This window comes from Chelon labrosus (assembly GCF_963514085.1).
Source record: "Chelon labrosus genome assembly, chromosome: 22".
Lineage (NCBI taxonomy): Eukaryota > Metazoa > Chordata > Actinopteri > Mugiliformes > Mugilidae > Chelon > Chelon labrosus.
This window is the reverse complement of record NC_140355.1, coordinates 20914145-20937267: the sequence shown is the minus strand read 5'-3', so window position 1 is coordinate 20937267 and position 23123 is coordinate 20914145. Positions and strand designations below refer to the sequence as shown.

Sequence of the window (23123 nt, the reverse complement as noted above, 5' to 3'; positions counted from 1 at the left end):
TCAATTAAGAAGAGAGGCTCAAAAAGGCAAATCACACTGTTTGCATTATTCTGACACATATATAAACAAACAGGAAGGTGACAAATGCAAATGACTTTGTGGACATCTGGAGAGTGGATTGAGAAAAAAACATGAAGTAATCACAGGAGAGCTGAACTGAGCAGTCTGTCAGCCACATGACGTGACATGAGGACGGGAGGTTTTCAGGGCTTCAGCTCCACAGCGCTTGGCTTTAGCGGTTAAGGGCGACAACAAAGTGGTCACTTGAGATATGCCAGGCTAAATATAAGTCTCAAGTGGTGCTTTTACAGCGGCGGCATGAAAAAGTCCATTACTGGAAACCTTTTTAAAGTAAACCTAGATGTTTTTGAAATGTGCACATATCTGCATTCACCTAAACAAAGCAAACACAGAGTCTCCCTTGTGGTGACTCATCAGAGAATGGACCTGGGCCTTCTGAGGGTGTCCTGTGGTGTCTGGCAACTCAATGTTGTTAGTGGGGGGGGGGGGGGGCTTTGAAGGGAGGAGCCTCTGTGGATCATCCCACAGATACTTGATCAGTTTGGGATCTAGTGAATTTGGAGGCCAGGTCAACTGTATTTCATGTTTTTTGAGTTGCTCCTAAACCGTTTTTGTGCACAAGATGGTTTTAAATGTTATTCACTTCTCTCCTGTCAGTGGTCATTATGTTGTGGCTGCTTTAAGACCAACCTGGGTCATAATTTAATAACACGTTTGTTATTAAATTTTGTCACTGGTTGTCTTAAAGCTCAGGAAACGCTTGTCGGCCGGAGAGAGACTCTTTCCCCCCGGTCAGCTGACGTGGCTGCAGATAATTGACGGCTTCCTGCTGTTTGAACTCGTGTTTATTTCATGTCATGTGGGGTCAAGTGGTGAAATCCAAAAACAGGGCGCATCACGTTTGATTCACAAGACGAAACAAAAAGATTAAAAAAATAAAATAAAAACTTTGCTTTGTTTGCTTTAGAGGAATCTCTCTCTACTGTCCTCATGTTTTACACCATTCATGTAAAGCATAGACTGTATATAAATATGGAGTACACATCCCCACTTCCTTGCATTGGTCCAAACTGACGCTATTTTCCGACTTTTGCGACTTTGGAGCCAGAGTCTGATCAGTACCGTCCAAGAGTGGAGCAATATGGAGCTGCAACATCGATGCCCCGCCCACATTTCCTCCAGACTGACTCACGTTTTCGTTAAACTAATTCTACGCTCTGCTCTAATTCCCCAAGTTATAAAGAAATCTTGGATTATGCACTGTATATATTTACTTAATTATTTTTTTTGCCACTCTCACGACCCGCTTCACCGCGGCTTGTAGTCATCGTCGTGATGTCACATCCTGTTTCTATAGTTGTCTAACTAAAATGAGACTAAAACTAAAACCCACTTGAACAGGCATCAATACTATATTAACAACCTGAACTGACTGAAACCACCCTTGACAAAAACTTATTTTTTAGTCCCATTCACTAACATGGAGGGGGCGGAGCCTATGACCTATCCCTCACATATGCTCCACATGCTTTGGCTTCACTTTTGAGGAGTTTTTCAACAGTGGATGTTATTATTATGCCAGTAACGAGAACAGTCGAGTGCTGCTAAGGGTGAAGGTGAAAACAGGCTTTTCTTGCCACACTGGTTTCTGTTCTGCTTCCCCTCAGACAAAATCCCCTCGATACTCTGAATACTTACATCACAACTCTTGAGATATTGAGACAATGAGTTATTCTCAGTCCCTGTGCTGTACATTCACTGTAAATGCGTCACTGTGTCCCTCAGGATCGTCTCCACCCCTCCTCCCAGAAGCAGTCTGACTACATTTGTTGCTCCACCAGCTGAAACCACAAAAGTATTGAATCAAATCCGGTAAGGATTTGTACTTTTTGGTGTTGGCAGGGTGGGGACAGAAACTTCACCCGAGAGGCAAACCTCTTGTGGTGTTTTCTTGTTGATTCGTCCAGGTCAGAGGTCCAAGTCGTCTCATTGTGTTGCACAGTTTCGACTGCTACACATGAATAATTACAACAAAGATCTATGTTTTGATCCGATTCAGGCTGTAATTGATGTTGGATAACCTCGGATCAGTTCGCGTTCACAGAGGAATCGGGAAACAGTTCTGAAATAAGTTTAGTGTTGAGTTACGAGTTTATGGGAGAGACTGGATTCCAGGGAAATGAGAATCAGTCATCGGCAGCGAGTGTAGTCGCTGGTATTTTGTTCCTGGCCTGTGATTCATGCAACAGTTTACATCCTGTACACGAGCACCGTGTTCAGTTTTTTCAGTTTCTAGGCCACATGTAGAAAATAACTTGCGCTGCTGCTTCCTAAAACTCGTCACGTAAACCATTTGGGGATTAATAAAGCTTTCTGTATCTGTATCTGTATCTGTATCATTTGGTTTTATGATTATAATGTAGTCAGTTTCCGTGGCTAAAGTGTGTTCACACAGGAAACGCTAACTAGGCTCAGCTCGGACAATTTTACTGAAACAGACTGCGACTGCTCTGTTTATACCAGCTGACCGCACGTTCATGACCACTGACAGGAGAAGTAAATAACACCATGCAATGCGGATCATGTGGATGTTACTTAGACATGTAGCACCCACCTAGACCAGACCAGGCACCCCCACTACCCCATAGCAATGACACTCCTTGATGGCAGCAGACATCCCCAGCAGGATGCAGCCTGACACAGACACACACACAAAAACACTTTAGGAACAACTAAAAAAAAACATGAAGAACAGCACAAGGTGTTGACCTGGCCTCCAAATTCACTAGATCCCAAACTGATCAAGTATCTGTGGGATGATCCACAATAGAGGCCCCTCCCCTCAAAGGCCCCCCACTAACATCATTCTGTTATCCAACACAGGACACCCTCAGAAGGCCCATGTCCATTCTCTGATGAGTCCCAACTGTTTTACAACAACAATATTAGGAAGGTCATAAAGTTGTGGCTGATTGGTGTATTTTCGGTGAATCCAGGTATGGGACACTGAACTCTAAGATGCATTTACTCAGGTCTACCTGTGTCCTCCTCGACCCCTCGGACTTTCCACCTGGATCGCTCTGAGGCGGCGACACAGTCAATGATTGACAGCGGTTAAGTCCGGATGCACATACGTATATAATCACCTGTGAAGTAAACCTACACCCTCCGTCTCTCCTCACCCCCTCCCGCGCCACGCAGGTGTAGCGTCCCGCTGCCAGGTCATTTTACCCCACCCTCACGTGTGCGACGAAAACATCCCATATAAATTAATAATTTACCGGAACCTAGTAAGCCCACCGTCGAACGCCATCTGCTCAGTGTTGTGTAACTAAACCTCCCATGGCAACCGGGATGAAGCGGCTAACGTGACGCAGAGGCGCTAGCTGCGTTTGTCCATTCTCTGATGAAACACCTACACAATATTAGGAAGGTGGTCATAAAGTTATGCCTGATTGGTGTAACAGAAAGATAAATTCTAGTAAGCCCCCCGTTGAACGCCATCTGCTCAGTGTTGTGTAACTAAACCTCCCATGGCAACCGGAATGAAGCGGCTAACGGGACGCAGAGGCACTAGCTTGGGGCGCTAGCTGCGTTTGTGCGGGCTGCTGCTAAAAACAGGTCGGGTTCGGATTTTTCCTCAAATTTTTGCCGCCGGCCCTTCAGTCACCAGCTTCTCAGCCACGTCCTCATCTCTTGTGACTTTTGTTGTCACTACCGGAGCAAAGAACGCCACTCGGCCTCAACCATCACTCAGTGTAATCTCACTCCCTGCGCTGTTATGACTGCTGGTGAACTTGGCCTTCCTCTTTCTTATCTTTCACAGCCTTCTTGCTCACACGTCCTTGAGGACAAGTGCTTCACAATATCTGTAACTTAATATTTTTCTCCGTTGTCAGCGCTAACAATAAGTAAAACAAGTTTAAACGGAGCTCATGGATGTTTCCCTTCCTTTTTTTTTTTTTTTTTTGGACGTGCATGCAAATGCATCCTGCCTGTCAACTCTGCAGACACCAAACAGATGAAGAGATATAAGATCTGCAGGTGGTGATTAAATGTCCACAATGGATACCTTGAATGCTGGCTCTGTTCATCCCTTCAGTCGAGCTATCTGCCATCTGTCATGCGCCACCTATTATAATAATGTAATCTTGTTTGTATCTTGCACAGTGAAGTATACATCCACACTGGACGCGTGTTTTATGTTTTAGCCAAATAAGTACGGATTGATCTGCTCGTTGCTCTCTTCTCTTCTTATTTTTGTTCCTGTCTCTCTACCTGGGGAGCCTCAAGCAGATAGGTCCCCCCATATAATCAGGCTCCTGCTCAAGGTTTCTTCCTCTTTAAGTGGATTTTATTTCTCGCTTGCTCTCCCGACCCTGGGTTCTGCACAGATTAGCTAATGCTGCTCTATAAATAAAACTGAACTGAATTTAAATAGAATTCTTCACGCTGCCCGCCTTATTATTAGATCAGCGAAAAAGATCTGCACGCTTTTTTTATAATTTTTCCATGTTCTCATCGTCTCGGAATGAGCACACCTCACGAATGGAGATAGCTAAAGACGGAAAGCAAAGGTTTAACCAACGAGAGGCTGTTTGTTAAAGACTTAGTGGGTGTTACCTTTTATGTATTGTGCATCAGTGCAATGCAAATACGCCGCTATGTACACTGGATAGTCAAGTTAACAATGTACTCAACGTGTCTAACGGAGGGTAAAGACTTTAAAAGAGCCGTTGGCTGCAAAGAGGAGGAGAAATGTTTAATTCCCCCAACCACAAACCTTCCTGTATTTTTTTTTCTTTTTTTGCTCATAGGTAATTCACTGGAATGTTTGAGTTTCGCTGTGAGCTGGACACCGGAGGACTGCTTTAACAAGGGGGAGGTTTTTTTTTTTTTTTTTTCTATGCGCATGCCTGAAATCTGAGTTTAATTGAGCACATATGAGAGTGATTTTCAGAAAAAGAACGCACTTTATTGTCCAGTTTGTTACACTGAGGGAAAGTAAAAGCAAGTAATGCATGTGCAGAAACTTAAATATACACCGATCAGCCACAACTTTATGACCACGGGACAGGAGAAGCCAATGACATTGAGCATCTTGTGGACTATTCAGTGTTCTGCTGGGAAACTTTTGGACCTGGTGTCTGTCAAGGTTCTCAGTCATCCAGGTCATGGTATATCCAACAAAGGTTAAAAAAGGCAACTGGACTTGTAGAGTTTTTTTTCTGGTTATTAGCATAACAAGCAAGTTTTTTCAAGAGGAGATCCTATTTAAACCTCAGACTTCCCATCAGTCCCCTAGAACTGAAGAAGCTACTCAGATGAGTGGTGAAACGTCTTCTCAAAAAAAAAACTCCAGGTCCAGTTGCCTTTTTTAACCTTTGTTGGATCTTTTGGACCTGGTATTCATTGATGTGGATGTTACTTAAGACATGCAGCACCCACCTAGACCAGACCAGGGCAATGACACTCCTTGGTGGCAGCAGCCATCCCCAGCAAGATGCAACCACAAAAACAACTCAAAAAACATGAAAAACAGTTGACCTGGCCTCCAAATTTCACTAGATCCCAAACTGATTAAGTATCTGTGGGATGATCCACAGAGGCCCCTCCCCTTAAAGGCCCCCCTACTAACAACATCCTGTTGCCAGACACCACATGACACCCCTACAAGGCCCGTGTCCGTTCTCTGATGAAACACCAACACAATATTATAAAAGGTGGTCATAATGTTATGCCTGATCGGTGTAACAGAAAGGTAAAATTCTCAAAATGTCTGGTTTAAATGTAGAAGTTGAAGGTGCCACGTGCAAAACATTAACGGAACATTGTGCACGCGTGAACTGTCATAGTTTAACTGACAGTAACACATCCAGACAGACCGACAGACGCACAACACGGCCTGCATGCATCAGTCAACCTTTGGAAGCATATTTGCATATTATTTGTGCGTGTGGTGAGGCACCTCCTCGGTAGAAAAGTCTGTGATCTATGTAAAACCTTCAACACCCCCCACGGCGCACGGACAGGATGCTTCTGCAGACAGTTATTAAAAAGGGAGAACTTCCTCCTTCCGTCCGGTTTGTGACATGATTCTGAATTCTCAAACACGCTAGTTCACACGTCAAAAAATAAACTTTTCAGGTTTGGTGTGCCTTCGATGGACGACATTCTTGAAATGCTGAACATATGACACTGCATGTGCTGCACTCATATACATCCCTTTTTTCTTGATTGTCTACGTGCTATACAACACGGCTGTTCAGCCTACAGGCTTTACCACGGATGAGACAAACCAGTCTACTTAGCTTTTATTAACTCCTCGGGCGATCATGTATATTGGGCCAACATCCAAACGGTGTTTTCTCATAGTGGAGTACGTGATCACGCCCGCTAGATCAACAGGTCAGAGCATGTTAGCATAAGCACTCATTAAAGTCTGATTGCACATAATTAGGGAGTCATTCAAACTTTTCAGGCCTCGGATCTCCTGTGAAGTGATGACTCGTGTTTACACCTCGCGGCGTTCTGGACAATATCTTTGGTAAGAGAAAGAGGAAATGCAAATAAAAAAAATAAAAAAAGATCACAGTGAGGTCTCCAGAGCGCCAGAGATAGTGGCCGAGTTTATGTGGACTTTATTATCTCATTAATAATCACGTAGCCGCCTCGGGCCCCAATCAGATATCAAAAATCTGTTTTCAAAATCCTCTCTGGTTGGAATAAATCCTTTCTCTCCGAGCGAGTTTGAAAAGACAAAGCTGGAGCCCATCTAGTTATCTTGCAAGTCAAACGAAACCCTTCTTTTGTGTTTTCTTGCAAGTTTTCTACGGTGAGATCTAGATTCGTGATGATTAAGATCTCGGTCAGTTTCAGGACATACTGTCCATGTTGAAACTGTTTCCGCTGACGTGTGCTGACGTATCAGGTAAATTAAAATGAGTTTGTAGTGCAAAGACAAAAAAAAAAAAAAAAAAGTAAAATATCCCAAAAACCAGAGTTCTGTTACTGCTTACTCCTCTAGTCGGGCTAAAGTCTTCTCTTTGTATAAATTATATTCTCAACTAACTGTTTAAATGTTTGATTTTATAAAACACCAGAGATACACCCTTCACCGCCGCATGTTCAACCAACAGTGCATAGTTTAAAGACAATCAAGTGACTATGTGGTAAGACTAGAAAGAGAAAAACAAACGTTCAGTTCCAAAAATGACTTTTCATCTTCTGTGTTACCAGTTTCAGATTAGTTTCCTGTCAAACGCCTTCCGGCACAGCTCGATGCTGCAACTTTTTATTACAGTTTAACCCTTGCGACAACCCAGGGAGCCTCGTGGCTGGAACGACTTCTGCTTCTCCTCCAGCTTCTCCTCAAGGCACTGGATGAGGATGGGGTCCACCTTGGGGTCAAACTTGTTGGCGAACCAGTGGCCGTACTTGAGCAGCCAGCGCATTTCCGCCGCGCCGAAAATGCAAACGCTCCGCACGTGGTCCCCGGTGCACTTGGGGTACAGGTGCTCCTCCAGGTACTCCCACTTCACCAGCCTGGTCTTGCTCATGAGGTCCGTGATGTCGGGCTGGGATCTGGGCACCTCCCCTGGGACGCCGGGCAGTCGCACAAGCGTGGCCCAGAAGTGCTCGTCCGGGGAGTAGGTGTCCTCTGACCACTCCAAAAAGTCTTTAACGATGGGCGACGACTGCATGTGCGCGACAAACTCCCGCGACAGCACAAAGTAGGCATTGCCGGAGAACATCTCTATGCCGTGCGGCGGCGGCGCCTTGGTCTTCTCCGTCTTCACGGGCAGCTTCTGATACTCGAAGCTGACGTCCCTGAGCTCGTGGTGGTAGGTGTACCGCTGCTTCTTGAACTCGGTGGGTCGGCTCGTCTCCAGCATGTTGGCTCCCTTTAACTTCTCGAGCTCCGCAACCAGCTCGATATTGGACTTGAGGGGGAAATCTTGGCCGCAGAGGTTGATGACGTACCTCCACTTGACTTCCGATGCCAAGAGATCCGACAGGCAGTTGAGGTCAGCGTTTAGTCGGCTGATGCTGGCATAAAACACAGACTCCTGCTTGCTGACTATGAAGATGTTGGGCAGACAGCGTGCCAAGCCCTCCATAGCTGAGATGAACTGAGCCGAGGACTTTTTGTCATAGTGGATGCAGTAGATGTTACTAGGGGAGTACAGGACTCTGATGAGCCTCTCTACCATCCAGGCAGATTTGTGCACAACTAAAGAATAGGCAATGGGGAAGTCCATCTCCTCGTCTGAAACACACACTTTGTCATAACCGCGGAGCTGCACGAAGGAAGAGCAGTTGGAGGTGAGGTTAACCAGGCCTTCATCTTTATCATCAGCAGTGTGTTTCCTCCTCATGATGAGGGACTTCCCCACCTCCACCGGGTCCATGTCATAGATAGCCGAGCAGTCGATGTTGTGCTTGTGAAAAGTCGGTACGTCCAAAACCGACGGGATTAGGAAAGTCTCCGAGACGAAGTTGTACTTGGCACAGACCAGCAGCAGGAGAAATGCAGTCAGCAGTGACAGGATGGAAGGAATGAGCCGCTTTCTTCTCAGCCATGCTGGTACACATCTTGCATTCATTCTGCAGGGAGACAGAGAAAGAAAGAGAGAGAGAGAGAGAGGAAGCCAAAAGTTCTTATAAACAGATTACACAAAAGTGGCAGATGCAAGAGCTGAGAAAAAAAAAAAAAAAAAACCCAGTGGATGTGACAAATACTGAGCTGCTCTATTAAACAAACACTCACATGGCTCCATACGCAGGTGCTGGTCTGCCAAACGCCCGGCTAACCGCTTCATCAAACCAGCCTAAAAGTTGTAAAAAAAAAAAAAAAAAGTTAAAGGTTAAATACAGCTGCTTCTGGCCTCAGCCGCTTGGACCGCGCAGCTTTTTAACAAGTCATCGCTTCTGGGGAACTGGAAGCAAACTTACCGATGTCAAAAGAAGTAAGGAGTGAGCATTGATCTGCTCCGGTGTTGTGCTTTTTACGCACCGCTGGCGCGACATGTGTCGACGGCGCAAACTCTATCCGCAGCAGCAGCAGAAGCAGCAGCCCGAAACTGAGTTCTCCACATTGTAATTCCAAAGGCTAATAAATATTGCCAGGCGGCTCAAAATGCGCAGAGTTTCACAGTCTGTGATCTGTGGGACCAAGGTTCTCGGGAAAGGGGACAGCGCTGAGAACCCGGGAAGTGGGAGGGGTCCGTGAAACTAAATACTGATAAGTCCAGCAAGAAAAAAAAAAAAAAAAATGTTCCTGGGTGACCGCCGCTCCGTCCGCTTTCTTCTTATACGCGTGGAATATGCTGCGAGCGAATAAAGGGATAAACCAAGCGAGCCGGGAGAAAAGAGAGCGCACAGGTAAACTTGGAGCGGAGCCGAGAGAAGCGGGATGAATGAGGAGCCGTCATCCGAGCCCACTGGTGGCAGAGAGGTTCAAGGAAACCGTGGCCCTCGTGAGAAGCCGACGACGCGCAAAATGCGGAACAGTGGGCTGCGTTAAATCTGGATTTTGACAAGAGGGATGAAAGAAGTAAGCAAACCTGTTTGCGAACCAGATCCTGCTGAATGTGGCCCAGCGAAGGGGGGAAAGGGCCGCGGCGACTCAATACCTTCATTGTCTGTGCTCGAAATAACCCAGAGATGTCTGAGAGGGACAGAAAACTGACAGGAGCGAGTGGCCGTTCTCCAAAAGTTAAGATTTATCAGCAGCTCTGTGTTTCGGGGGGGGGGGGGGGGGGGGGGGGGGACTTTTTCCACTCTGTTTTCCATCAATATACAGGTTCCACTGGCTCCAGAAACGTTTCAAATGACAGGGACCCGAGGGAGAATGACAGGGCTCAGTCTTTAGAATGGCTTTATGACAATAAAAAGAAAGGAGCAGAGACTGTTTTTAGTCTGGCGAGTCGGGGATAAACTCTGAGGGGGTGGAAAACTGAGATTTTTCAGTTTTACTTTGGGGAGTTTCATAGCACAGAAAGTAGGCTAACTTTTGACTCATAGGTTTCTAACTTGTCTAACAGTTAACGTTTTACGTAATGAATGTGTGGATAACAATGACAAAAATAAGTTATTTTTTTTGTGTGGATTAAAATAAAATCTAAAAAAATAAAATCTTAAAAGTCCAGTTTTTAATCCGAGACCAAATGGAGTCATGCAGAGGTCATGATTTGAATTGCAAACTCACTGCAGAACACAGATGTGTAACACAATCTCAAAGAATTACTGAGCTGTACATTTACACCAAGATATGAATTGGAATGTTGGTATTTTATGTTATAAATTTAATATATATATATAGTATAAATTCAACAAAAAAAGTAAAACATCTGCAGACCATAGACTAAAAAGATGGCTGGCTCCTCTAAAGTGAAGCCAAAGCAAGTAGAGCTCCCCCTGGTGGCTGGCCGCAGTATAGGTCATAAGCTTTACCCCTTCCATGTTAGTGGGCGGGACTTGGGCCAAACTAAAACACTAAAATACACGTCAAATAACTTTCTTCAAAGATGCTTTCAGTCTTTTTAGGTAGTTAATATAATGTTGATTTTTTTTGGATAAGTTTCATTTTAGTTTGTTATTTGACGCTACAGAAACAGGATGTGACGTAATGGCGACTGCCAGTTGCCGTGCCAACCGCTCGTAAGTAAATAAATACCCTCCTTAAATACTTCCTGCACTGTAACAAATTGACTGTAGGATTTACAGTAAATACCTGGCAAAAAAAGTTGCCAGTAAAGTATTGTAAAATTGCTGTCAATTACTGTAAAAAGGATTACAGGATATTACAGGATAACTTGTACAGGTTTTTATTGTATATAAATTACAGCAATTTGTTGTTTTCAGAAAAAATGACTATTAATTGTAATCTAGTTTACAATATTATTTTATATTCTATTCAAATTACAGATTTTACCTGGCAACTAAAGTTGCCAGTAAATAGCTGTAAATACTTCACAATACAAAATGTTGTTGTGAATGTTTTTACAGTTAACTTTTGTTTTTCACATTAGCAGCTTTGCAAAATATGCATGAGACCAGGCTTGCTGTTACTCCAAAATTCTTCAACATTGCATTAGATTTTCTTCACCTGTTAAAAAACAAAACAAAAAAACAGAGTCAGAGCTGCAACAAAACAAAACTTTTATTAAAATTCAAAAGTTTTACAACATCAGAACTCAGCTTTCATATGACATGGTGTTTTAATCCAACATTTCCTTGTAACTGTAACTGTAGAGCAGAGCGTAGTGTTAATTAAACGAAAATGCGAGTGAGGAAATGTGGGCGGGGCATCGATATCGCCGCTCCATGTGGCTCCACCCTCAGACCGTACTGATCAGACTCTGGCTCCAAAGTCACAACATGGCGCCGCCTGTATCCCCGGGAAAATAGCATCAGTTTGGACCAATGCAAGGAAGCAGGAATGCGTAGTCCATATTTATATACAGTCTATGCTGCAGACTCATCTGGTGCCTGCAGGGCCAGAGTCTCACCAGACAAATTTAACATAGTAGCCACAACCATTTGTGCTCAATTCTGCATTTTGGAGGATGTGGCTAAGCGGTTTGAGTTTCATGTTTCTTTATCAGGTCAACACAGTACAATGCAGCAGGGCTAAAAAACCACAACCTCCAAAATGAAAAGCTGAGTTAACATCTTGCTCCGTTATTTGAAACTAATTTTAGTGCAGGACTGTTATATTAGAATGCATTTGTTCTCACTAGTGTAACTAATGAACTGGTGCGTGAGTGTAACTTTAACAGAAGTCCAAATATTTATTTTTGGGAGCAGCAGCATCAGGAGCAACTGAACTGATAAAGAATTCAAATAAGAACAGGCGACGAGGAGCACAAAGCAACATTTTGACTCAACCCTGAGAAATAAACAGGTGTGCGATCCTCTTATAAACAAATTAGCCTAACCGCAAGCTTACATGCACAGACCTGAAACACTCTGAAAGTATGTCAACTCTTTTTTATTACTGTTTGTCAGCTGTTGTAAAATACTGCATGACCTAAGCTGATGATCAGATATCAGGATGAGTAATACACACATGGATATTGTAAATAAGGCGACCCGTAAACCCAGGGTGGGGCAAAAGAAATAAATAATTTGGAGCCCTTTTAACAAACCACCCACCCACAATCCAGCCTCTGTGCGCCTTGAATGCTCGGCCTCTGCCAAGTTCCCATCGAGCCCAGTCTGGCTCCAGGTTTTCCTACATAAACGCAGCTCTATGGAGGAAGAAGGACCATGTGATCACAGTGTAAACAGAGATATTTAGGGGCTTGTGAAGTGCTAGCTACAGATCAGGGGCTGTTTTAACAAAACATGCTGAGGCTGAGAGCAGCTCCTGACTGACTGAAACTCCAAATGTGTCAGCCTTAACTTTAGGACCTCCACTTTTTGGTTTAAGATGAATTCTGTAACATTAAACGGCTCCTAGAAATATCAAATCAGTCAAATACAGCTGGCAGTTCAGTCCTGAAGACCTTCTGGGACTCCGTAGTGGCATCAGCCATCCTGTAAGGAGTGGTCTGCTGGAACAGTGGCATCACAGAGAGGGAGAGAGGAAGAAGCTGGATAAGATCATCAGGAAGTCCAGCTCTGTCCTGGGCTGCCCCTTGGACTCAGTGAGGGAGGTGGTGGGTGACAGGAGAGTTCTGGCTAAACTGTCCCCCATGCTGGACAATGAGTCCCACCCCCTGCATGGTGACCTGACAGGACTGAGGAGCAGCTTCCGTCACAGACTGCTTCACCCTCGATGTGTGAAGGAAAAGATACAGAAGGTCTTTCCTTCCTGCGGCTGTTAGGCTCCACAACGAGCACTCCTAATATGTGCAATAGTATTACACCTTATGGTTCAATAACACCAGTCTGTGCAATATGTCTGTTTATATCTATTATATGTCTGTCATTTCTGCATGCTGTTGCAAACTGCAATTTCCCCATTGTGGGACAAATAAAGGTTTTCTTATTCTTATTCTTATTATTCTTACTTTGCATATAACTTACATTTGACAGTAATTTTATTTATATAATTTATTTTATTTTTTATTTTAATTTATAAAAAAACACCATGTGTATGATCAAATATATTATAAAACCATATAAAAAGAGGATATGCTGTGACTGTGACATGTCCCCTTTCCTCTGTGCCTTTCGGAAAATGCGTCAAGGGGCGTGGTCACGGTTGACGCATTTCCGTACGCGCTGACGTCGCGCTACGACTTCCGCATCGCCATATCGGCTGCGTTATATCAGTGTTGCTAGTAGCCGAACGACTAGGCGGATAATTGCCAGCATGGGGAGGACTCTCTGACAGCTGTGGAACTTATATTTTGAAGTACGTGGATTTTATAGCGTTAGACGTTAACTATGACGACGGTGAGGAGGGTTATTGAGCTTGGTGACAGACTGTCTGAGGTTTGTCTTGGTGTGACAGCTAACGTGGCTAATGCTAACTAACGGGTAACCTCACTAGCTTAAGCTAGCAAACAACAGTTTAGCAACAATATAGCTGTAATATATTGGGCGTAGATGTATGTACTGACTGTTTATGTATTTTTTTATGTGTTTACTCATATGTTTATGAGTTTGTTGGTCTGGAGCGGTTGTTATTGATCAAGAATAAGCTGTATTTTGGGGGTTACGGGTATCTTCTAAACGTCCACGAGTCGTTTCTTGATGTGGGTTGGTCCGCCATTTGCCAATAATCACTTTATTATTTTGTAACGCAGGTGAAGGTGTGACCTTATGTAGCTGGAAGGCATCCCGAGACCATGTTGGCACGTCTGTTCAGGCTCCACGGCCTGCTGGTGGCCTCCCACCCATGGGAGGTCATAGTGGGGACCCTGGCCCTCACCGTCTGCCTCGTGTCCATGAACAGCCTCGCAAGCGGCGGCCAGGTGTGCAGGTGGAACGAGTGTCCCAAGACAGAGGAGGTGAGGTCAGGTCAGGCCAGGCCAGGCTAGCTCAGGCCAGGCCGGCGTGGGTGTGGCGCTCCATGTGAGCACAGAGGAGATCCTGTTGTTGCTTTTAAAGATGCTGACGAGAACACGTGTCTGTCCCTGCTTTCTCACAGAAAGTCCACAGCAGTGATATGATCATCCTGACGATCACCCGCTGCATGGCCATCATTTATATCTATTTCCAGTTCAAGAATCTCCGACAACTGGGATCCAAATATATACTGGGTCAGTATGAGAGGTGGCAGAGCGAAGGCATGCCGTAAAGTCACTGCCTCGTAAACCACCCAGCCAGTCTGAGTCATTCATTTCAATATGTGTTTGACTTTAACGCCCCAGGAAAACAATTCCAACATTTAAATGCTCATTTCTCTTCTCTTTCTGCAGGTATCGCGGGATTATTTACAGTATTTTCCAGCTTTGTTTTCAGTACAGTAGTCATACACTTCTTTGGGAAAGAGCTGACGGGCCTTAAGTAAGTGTTTTGTAATGCGCTCGCATGCACGCTCAAGGTTGTGCACATACTTTCTGATCTGGTTTGTTTTCTAAAAACACAAAGATAAAACAAGGTCAACTGGACTCGTTGGGTTTTCATGAAGACGTTTCTGTGAATAATTTGTGGGGAGTTTAGTTATTTTTCTTTCCAGGTACTCTGATACCTGTAACCGGGAGATTTTGTCTTGATACCGGCCCGAAACACCAGACGTAAAATGTGAAACTTTTTGGCGACAGATTTTAGGACTGTCTCAGTCTTGTTCTCTAGTTTTACATAGATGACTTCTTTCATATCAAACCGTCTGTCTTGTGTACCCACCAGTCATTTCGAGCTGAAGAAGTTTGGATGAGCGGTGAAACATCTTCTAGTTTCCTTTGTCTTCGCTTTGTTCTTGTGGCTATACCGTGACCTGGATGACTAAGAACCTCCACGGAGACTGTGTAGTGTTTCAGTTTATGGCTCATATTGCAAATGAGGTCCCTGACTCTCTGACATTTAGATTTAGAGGCTCTTTCAGAAGTAAAATGTGGCCGTCTCTGTGTTTGGAGAGCTTTAGATTGTTGCTTAAAACACCAAACCAAGTTTACCCACGTTATATTACACTCCACTTCTCTCCCTGACATTCCCTCCCTCCTGTCCCTTCAGTGAAGCCCTGCCGTTCTTTCTGCTGCTCATCGACCTGTCCAAAGCCTGCGCCTTGGCTAAATTCGCCCTGAGCTCAAACTCTCAGGTAACGTCTGATCTCAGCGTATGTGTGAAGTATGGAGCGTTTAGATGAGACGTCAGAGACTAATGATATGGCCCCGCCTCTTGTGTTTGTGTCTGTGTGTGTGTGTGTGTGTGTGTGTATAGGAGGAGGTGAGGGAGAACATCTCCCAAGGCATGGCCATCCTGGGACCCACGTTCACCCTCGACGCCCTGGTGGAGTGTCTGGTGATAGGAATTGGCACCATGTCAGGTAAAAATACTTGTGAAGCTTTTGTCATGAAGGGTTTGTGTCTTAAAGATGTTGTCGTGACGCTGAATCGAGTGGAAAATGAGACCAGCTGTGCTTTGTGTTGTTTTCCAGGTGTGCCTCAATTAGAGATCATGTGCTGTTTTGGCTGTATGTCCGTCCTGGCCAATTACTTGGTCTTCATGACGTTCTTCCCTGCGTGCGTGTCCCTGGTCCTGGAGGTAAGGGCCGTGTTAGGTCTCACAGATCGAGGAGCCGAGCTGCTCGGATGTTGTTCTGATGCATTTTCTGTTTTGTCCGCGGCGTGTTTATGTGTGCAGCTGTCGAGGGAAAGTCGCGAGGGCCGTCCAGTTTGGCAGCTGAGCCACTTTGATCACGTCCTGGCTGAAGAGGAGGATAACAAGCCCAACCCCGTGACCCAGAGAGTTAAAATCATTATGGTGAGCAGCTGTTTTTAGTTTTACAGCCCTCTTGATTTATATTTTTTCCTGAATTGATCAGATAATAACTGAAGTGAACTTGTCTTCCAGTCTCTGGGCCTGGCCTTGGTTCACGCCCACACTCGACTAACGGCCGAGCACTCGGGTCAGAATCGCACGGTGGAGGGACCGGTAGAAAAGAGACTGGACCCTGTTGGCACCATGTGGCCTCTGAAACTCAACAGGTAAGAATATGGAAGACTGTCTACAAACAATAGACTGTAGGGAAAAAAAAGCAAGTAGAGCTCCTCCTGGTGGCTGGTTGTAGTATATGCTCCGCCCCCTCCATGTTAGTGGATCTAATCTAAAACTACATCCCTCTTCGCACGGGTCTAGTTTTATCTGGTGACCTCCGGTAATTTATAATAATATCGGAGGTCATCTGTCCTACTTTACTTATTTTTCAGACTTTTGTTTGATTCGCACCTTTTGTTTTTGCCTCTTATCAGTTCAGAATCATGATGGACCTGCTATAAATCAAAGTTTGGGCAGATGTTGGGGTGCAAGGTCCAGATGTCGCCGACCCATTCACCCATTTAGACGGACGAAATCATTAATGTGTTAATCGGCAAAGGTCGTTCGTAATTCCATCCTCTGGATCAGTAGCATCAAAAAAAATATATATATATTAGGGCTGTCAAACAATTAAAAAATGTAATCTAATTAATCACAAGGTTTCTTGAATTAATTTCGATTAATCACAATCCTAAATATGACTGAAAAATTCACATTTTCTGTGTGCTGTTCTCAGAACAGAAAGATAAATGACAGGAAGCGGATATTACATTTGTTTTTTATTAATGACAAATCCAAAAAAATAATTTAATTCTAAACAATTTTGGCAACTTAGCCATTTATTTTTTTTTTTTTAGCAAATACAGGATAGGTGAATGGAGCATTTTTCTTTTTGAACAAACAACTCCACTTTCACACAATTACATGTGGCAAACTAACTGGTTAACATTTTCAGTTCCCAGGTAGTTGTTGTTACTCACGGAGGTCCAGTGGTCTTCTGTCAAAGCAACATATTCCGCTGAAGCCAAATCCTCTTCCTTCGTTTTCTTTTTAGCGTCATATAGTTCGTTGATTTTAGTCCTCACTGTGCCAAAGTGGCGTCTAAAGTTGCCGCTTTCAAAACTTCTGCAAGGCCCGTGTTTTCGACAGCATTAATCGCTCTGCAGTCCTTGGCTATCCGTCTGGCAATTGTGTCTGTCAGCTTCTCAGATGTAGACGTACCTAATGCCCTGCGTTCGGTGAGGGTGGTCTGACGCATGCCAGGCGTAAAACACCTGAAGCTGAAGCCCCAACAAATGAATGCTTGGCGTTAAGACGATACTTAAGGCTCGAGGTGCTTCGGTGAAACGAAAAGTCCTTCCTGCAGTGTGAGCAAACCACAACAAGTTTGTTTACTGTTCCATCTTTGTTTTTTTATACTTAAACTGTCCATCCAGAGGGCCAAAGGGTTCTTTGGACTCTTCCATCTCGCTCGTGTCAGCCATGTTGTTTACGCGACGAGGAATGAACGCGGCGGGGGTTGAATTGTAGCCTGGATACCAGACTCTCTGACTTCGCAGAGAGTCTGGCCTAGCTCCATTGGCAAACGTTTATTTCCTGGTGGGAGGGCACAGTTTGAGGTTTAAAATCATCGGAGTTCCTTTAACCAATCATGACGTATGTTATGCGCCGGAGCCTTCAGGCTCTGCTGCCTCGTACTTCCGCTTTCAAGAACGCAACAAGTAAACAAATCGCTACTCTACCATCCCCCATTGCAATTCAGGACGCGAAATTGGAATAAAAGTGCTGTAATGCCAGGAAGCATATCCACAACGGAGCGAATGGCTTCAAGTATATCCGTCTCCGTTCGTGTAAACATTTCACACTCGGCGCGCAACTGAAACGTAATCGCTCTCAGACCCGCCCTCTGTTCGCTGATTGGTTCCCCAACCAGTTGGCCGGAGTAAACGTTAGCGGATCAAGCTATTCCAGACGGAGTACTGTAGGGAATGCAAATGAGCGGAAGTACGTAGGCAGGCGGAGCCAGGCTAGTTGAATTGTGGGAAAAATGCGGGAATGCGTAAAAAAAAATTATCGCCGTTAATTCCAGAAATTAATCATCTCGTGTATAGGCGTTAATTTTGACAGCCCTAATATTTTTATTGTCCATTAGAATTTGCAAAGTAAAGCTGTTAAAAAGTGTCAAACGTCCTCTGACATGCAGCGGAGTGAGACGGAGAGTAGCAGAGACAAAACTGTGGATAGTAAATTAGAGTAAAGGTTTGTTTGTCCCGCGTGAACGCGCCACATGGAACACAGACGTTTCTGAGTCACAGGACGTCCCAAGATAAGATTAAACTAAACTTAAAACACTGAAATACACCTCAAATAAATTTATTTCAAGGATGTTTTCTGTCATTTTAGGTAGACGACAGTGAAGAGGGAGGGGAGCGCAGGGCAAGAAGCTTCTTATAGTCAGTTATAGTGAGTAAGCCAAGTTGAACAGATGAGTTGTATGTGAGGGAGGAGGGAGCTAGTCCAGAGTCTGGGTGCTGAGCAGCTGAAGGCGTGAGGTGGGGATGGGGAGGAGTCCAGCAGAGGCTGAGCGAAGGGTGCGGGATGGGGGTGTACTCCTGGAGGAGGTCAGACAGGTGAGTGGGGGCCAGATTGTGGAGGGCTTTGTAGGTTAGGAGGAGGTTCTTCTTTTTGTTATTTGACATGTCTCAGACTGAAGACTCCGTCCCCTTGTCTCTCTCTGTCTCCCAGCATCGACCTTGAACAGGTGATAACCCTGGGGCTCGCCCTGCTCCTGGCCGTGAAGTACGTCTTCTTCGAGCAAGCCGAGACCGAGTCCTCGCTGTCCCTCAAGAGTCCCATTATCAGCTCTACCCCGATCCCGAAGCCCCTAGCGGCGGGGGACTGCTGGAGGAGAGACTTCCCGGTCCCCAAACCCCAGAAGGCCGCCAACGGTGTCATAGCAACCAGCCCTACTTCCTCAGCCATGTCAGACTTTAAGCTCCCCCCGGAGGCCGGCGTAGAATTCAGAGAGAAGGGTGAGACTTATAATTGCTGCTTGTAGCTGTAATAACATCGTTAGTCACTGATGGCAGACAGGGAGGAGACAAAACAAGTCTTATGCAACTTGTGAGTCACGTCTCTCTGATTCCTTAGCAACAGACGTGGATAACAGCCCCTTTGGTTCATGTTCTGGGGACTGTCCCGCTCAGACCGCCGGCGCTGCCCTGGGCGTCTCAGAGCCCCGAGCGCTGGAGGAATGTCTGACCGTCCTCTCAGACCCTCAGGTGATTAGTCACGTCCGACAGAAAGCATTGATGCGTCTTGTTGTGTTCACTGGTGACTGATTTGTGTACGATGCTCTCCAGCGGGGACCCCGTTACCTTAGCGACGCGGAGGTAATCAACCTGGTGAACTCGCGCCACATCCCCGGCTACAAACTGGAAGCGGTCCTCGACACTCCGGAGAGGGGCGTGGCCATCAGGAGGGAGACCTTATCGCCCAAACTGCCTGTTGCCACCGCCTTGTCCCGTCTGCCTTATAAGGGCTACGACTACTCAAAGGTACCAGTGACAGATACCACATCCGCCCCTGCAGGACATTTATTTTTTTTTTTTTTTTTTAAATGTTCCATCTGGAGCACCTTGTTTATTTATCTCGTGCGTCCTCCTGTCCCGTAGGTGATGGGCACTTGCTGCGAGAACGTCATCGGGTACATGCCGGTGCCGGTGGGAGTGGCTGGTCCTCTCCTGTTGGACGAGAGGCAGTTCTACGTTCCCATGGCGACCACAGAGGGCTGCCTGGTAGCCAGCACCAACAGAGGATGCAGGGCGCTCTCCGTAAGTGACGGCCGTCCGGTTCCGGCTCCGGGTGCGGTCGCTTTGTCGTTTCGTGCGTCGGCATGCGGCGCTGACATGACATTGTTGTCCTTCCTGTCCTGTCCAGCTGAGCGGGGGCTGCAGCAGCAGGATGTTAGCCGACGGCATGACCAGGGGTCCCGTGGTGAGGATGCCCTCAGCTTGCCGGGCGGCAGAGGTCAAAGTCTGGCTCGAGACCCTGGACGGGTTCAGCTGGATCAAAGAGGCCTTCGACCAGACCAGCAGGTCAGTGTGTCACTGGTCAAAAACTCATTGTTTCCTACAAGATTTGATGAGACCCTGGTGTTTTCTGTTTTAGGGTTCATAGATATTTATAGTGCTGTCCCAACTGTTAAGAGAGTTTATACAATGCACATCAAATAAGAGCATGTGTCTTGTTTCAGTTCGTCTTTAAAGGAAGGTCCATCCGTCATTCAGTATATTCAGGTAGTCAGCTGACCTCATTCTTTGGGCAACATAATGTTGCTGAACCTAGACCTGAGCAACTGCAGCAACCCCAGATCATAGCACTGCCCCCACAGGCTTGTACAGTAGACACTAGGCATGATGGGTGCATCACTTCATCTGCCTCTCTTCTTACCCTGATGCCCCCATCACTCTGGAACAGGGTAAATCTGGACTCATCAGACCACATGACCTTCTTCCATTGCTCCAGAGTCCAATCTTTATGCTCCCTCGCAAATTGAAGCCTTTTTCTCCAGTTAGCCTCACTGATTAGTGGTTTTCTTAAGGCTACACAGCTGTTCAGTCCCAATCCCTTGAGTTCTCTTCTTATTGTACGTGTGGAAAGTCTATTCAATTCATTTTGGGGAGGGGATGGAAGGAAGGAGAGATGCTTTCGGGAGCAATAAGAAAAACAGCCCAGGCACAACATTGTTTTTGAGGTGTGCAAAAACATTTCCGGTTCGTTATGAGACCCTGGTGAGCCGCCGTGGTTTTAACATTGTGTTGGAAAGACTCTGAACAAATATGTGCACTTTGCAGGTTTGCCCGTCTGGAGAAGCTGCTGGTGGGCATAGCTGGGAGGAACCTGTACATCCGCTTCCAGTCTCAGACCGGAGACGCCATGGGTATGAACATGCTGTCCAAGGTACGAGCTCGTCCTCTAGTTTCACATCTTACATGTACGTCTTTCCTCTCAGAGTTGGAGCTTGTGTCGTGTGTCTTTCATCTCCCTCACATGTGGACTAATCCTGTTGCGTGGTCTTGTGAGACCTTGTCTTGTGAGACGTGTCATGCGAGACCTTGTCTTGTGAGACGGCAGCGAGGTCTTCCTAATGAAAGGAAGCAGGAAATGACAGATGATGACTTGTTTTCCAGTAAATGCTAAAACCTGTCTTCGTGTCTCCTCCAGGGCACCGAGCAGGCCCTGCACAGACTCCAGCAGCAGTTTCCAGACATGGAGGTGCTGTCGGTGAGCGGCAACTACTGCACCGACAAGAAGTCCGCTGCCATTAACTGGATCCTGGGCCGGGGCAAGTCCGTCGTGGCCGAGGCCACCATTCCTGCCAAGGTGGTCCGGGAGGTAAAATAGAAAAAACAAAACACCACCAGCGCTTTGGGTTTCACACCTTTCGCTGCTTTCTGTTTGTAACTTGAACCTGATCTTGAAGGTGCTGAAGACCAGTGCAGCCGCTCTGGTGGAGCTGAACATCAACAAGAACCTGGTGGGCTCGGCCATGGCCGGAAGCATAGGAGGCTTTAACGCTCACGCCGCCAACATCGTGGCAGCCATCTACATCGCCTGTGGGCAGGTGACGCACCGCTCCACCTCTTTAAACGACATTAGAATACAATCAGGTAGAGACTGCTGGCTAACATGGCTGCTGCTGCTGTTGTTGTGGTGTAGGATCCTGCTCAGACCGTGGGGAGCTCCAACTGCATCACTCAGATGGAGGCTGCTGGTCCAGATGGAGAGGACCTGTACATCAGCTGCACTATGCCCTCTATAGAGCTGGGTACAGTAGGAGGGGGCACCAGCCTGCCCCCACAGCAGGCCTGTCTGAAGGTAACTGTTATATTATACACCCATCAGGCACAACATTATGACCACCTACCTAATATCGTGCATGGACATGGGCCTACATGTCTAAGGAACATCCACACCAATGAATGCCAGGTCCAGAAGTTTCCCAGCAGAACATTGAACTGTCACAAGATGGTTTAAATGTTATTCACGTCTCCTGTAAGTGGTCATAATGTTGTGGCTGATCACCGTATACCTCTCTTCTCTGACTCCTAACCTGACATTAATCCTCTGATCTCGTGGTCAGATGCTTGGCGTGCTGACTCCCAAGCAGCCGGGTGAGAACGCCCGTCAGCTGGCCCGTATCGTCTGCGCCACCGTCCTGGCCGGGGAGCTCTCCCTCATGGCTGCGTTAGCCGCCGGACACCTCGTCAAGAGCCACCTGACACACAACAGGTTAGACGTCTCACCCGTTGCACTCTGTCCAACATTTCTTTCTCCTTCCAGCGGTGTGTGTGTGTGTGTGTGTGACCTCCTTGTGTCTCCTTCAGATCTAAAACCAACCTGTCAGAGGCGACCGCGTGACGTCTCTAGCCTCCATGGTTCTTCTCGAGCGGCGGCCCGGAGCGACTGAGCGCTCCAAGCCGACAGGAGGCGCACGCCGTCCCGTCCCGAGGGGAGCGCTGCGCTTGGCGGACTTGCGCTTGCTTCGTGTGTCCAGCTGCCGACTCAACTGCGTTTTGGGTTGACGTTGCGCTGCTGCTGCTAATAATAATAATTGAATTTGTGCCATTTTTGTCTGCAAATAAACTCGTCGTCGTCGTCGTCTGAGCTGACGTTTAAGGACAAACTGTGAATCACTGACGGTGTTTGGATTACTAAGGACCTGCACCACGTTCATGCCTCATTCAGTTTTACTTGCTTAAGTTCCTGACCGTGCTCTCTGAAGGAAGGAGCTGCTGTATACTGTGTATACTGGAGATCAGACTCTGACATCCAACGCTAGATGTTACAGCCGGGTTTCTTCTTTTCTTTTCTTTTTTTTGAGTCAAGGTAAACACTAAGCCATATTTATTTAAACTGTCCTGGTTCATTATGTGTTGAACTACTGGAAGGAGGGCTTTTATGGGAATGGATTCATGCTGCAGGTTCCCCTGAGCTCAGACGTGGCCTTTACCTCCAGTATGTGTCAGAGAAGCTGAGCGCGCTTTAGGTAGAATAATCAATTCATGTCAAACGAGTGTCTTATTTAAAATAATAAAGAAATAACACTTCATTCTCTTGTCGTTTTGTCTTTGTGCAACTCAAAGAAACAGAAAACAAAAACGTAA

General features: G+C 46.0%; 2 protein-coding genes across 4 annotated transcripts; one reads left to right on the top strand and one right to left on the bottom strand.

The window, feature by feature from the left end:
* Positions 1-3561: 3561 nt before the first annotated feature.
* LOC311508238 (beta-1,3-galactosyl-O-glycosyl-glycoprotein beta-1,6-N-acetylglucosaminyltransferase 4-like) lies at positions 3562-9688 on the bottom strand. Its single transcript, XM_084572937.1, has 3 exons — positions 8977-9688; positions 8792-8852; positions 3562-8628 (listed from the first exon to the last, which is right to left on the bottom strand). The coding sequence occupies exon 3, from the start codon at positions 8625-8627 to the stop codon at positions 7326-7328; it is 1302 nt and encodes a 433-aa protein (XP_084429063.1). The 5' UTR covers position 8628; positions 8792-8852; positions 8977-9688; the 3' UTR covers positions 3562-7325.
* Positions 9689-13280: 3592 nt separating this feature from the next.
* LOC311507848 (3-hydroxy-3-methylglutaryl-coenzyme A reductase-like) lies at positions 13281-23068 on the top strand. Of its 3 annotated transcripts, none has more exons than XM_084572381.1 (20): positions 13281-13387; positions 13782-13985; positions 14126-14237; positions 14397-14484; positions 15151-15235; positions 15358-15463; positions 15575-15681; positions 15781-15900; positions 15991-16124; positions 18700-18986; positions 19111-19235; positions 19317-19511; positions 19629-19787; positions 19894-20051; positions 20811-20916; positions 21181-21351; positions 21440-21580; positions 21676-21834; positions 22100-22248; positions 22344-23068. In XM_084572381.1, the coding sequence occupies exons 2-20, from the start codon at positions 13824-13826 to the stop codon at positions 22375-22377; spliced, it is 2598 nt and encodes an 865-aa protein (XP_084428507.1). In that variant the 5' UTR covers positions 13281-13387; positions 13782-13823; the 3' UTR covers positions 22378-23068. The 3 variants fall into 3 exon arrangements, with proteins under 3 accessions (XP_084428507.1, XP_084428505.1, XP_084428506.1); XM_084572379.1 differs by having other exon boundaries at positions 19105-19235; XM_084572380.1 differs by having other exon boundaries at positions 13301-13428; positions 19105-19235.
* The last annotated feature ends 55 nt before the right edge of the window (positions 23069-23123 follow it).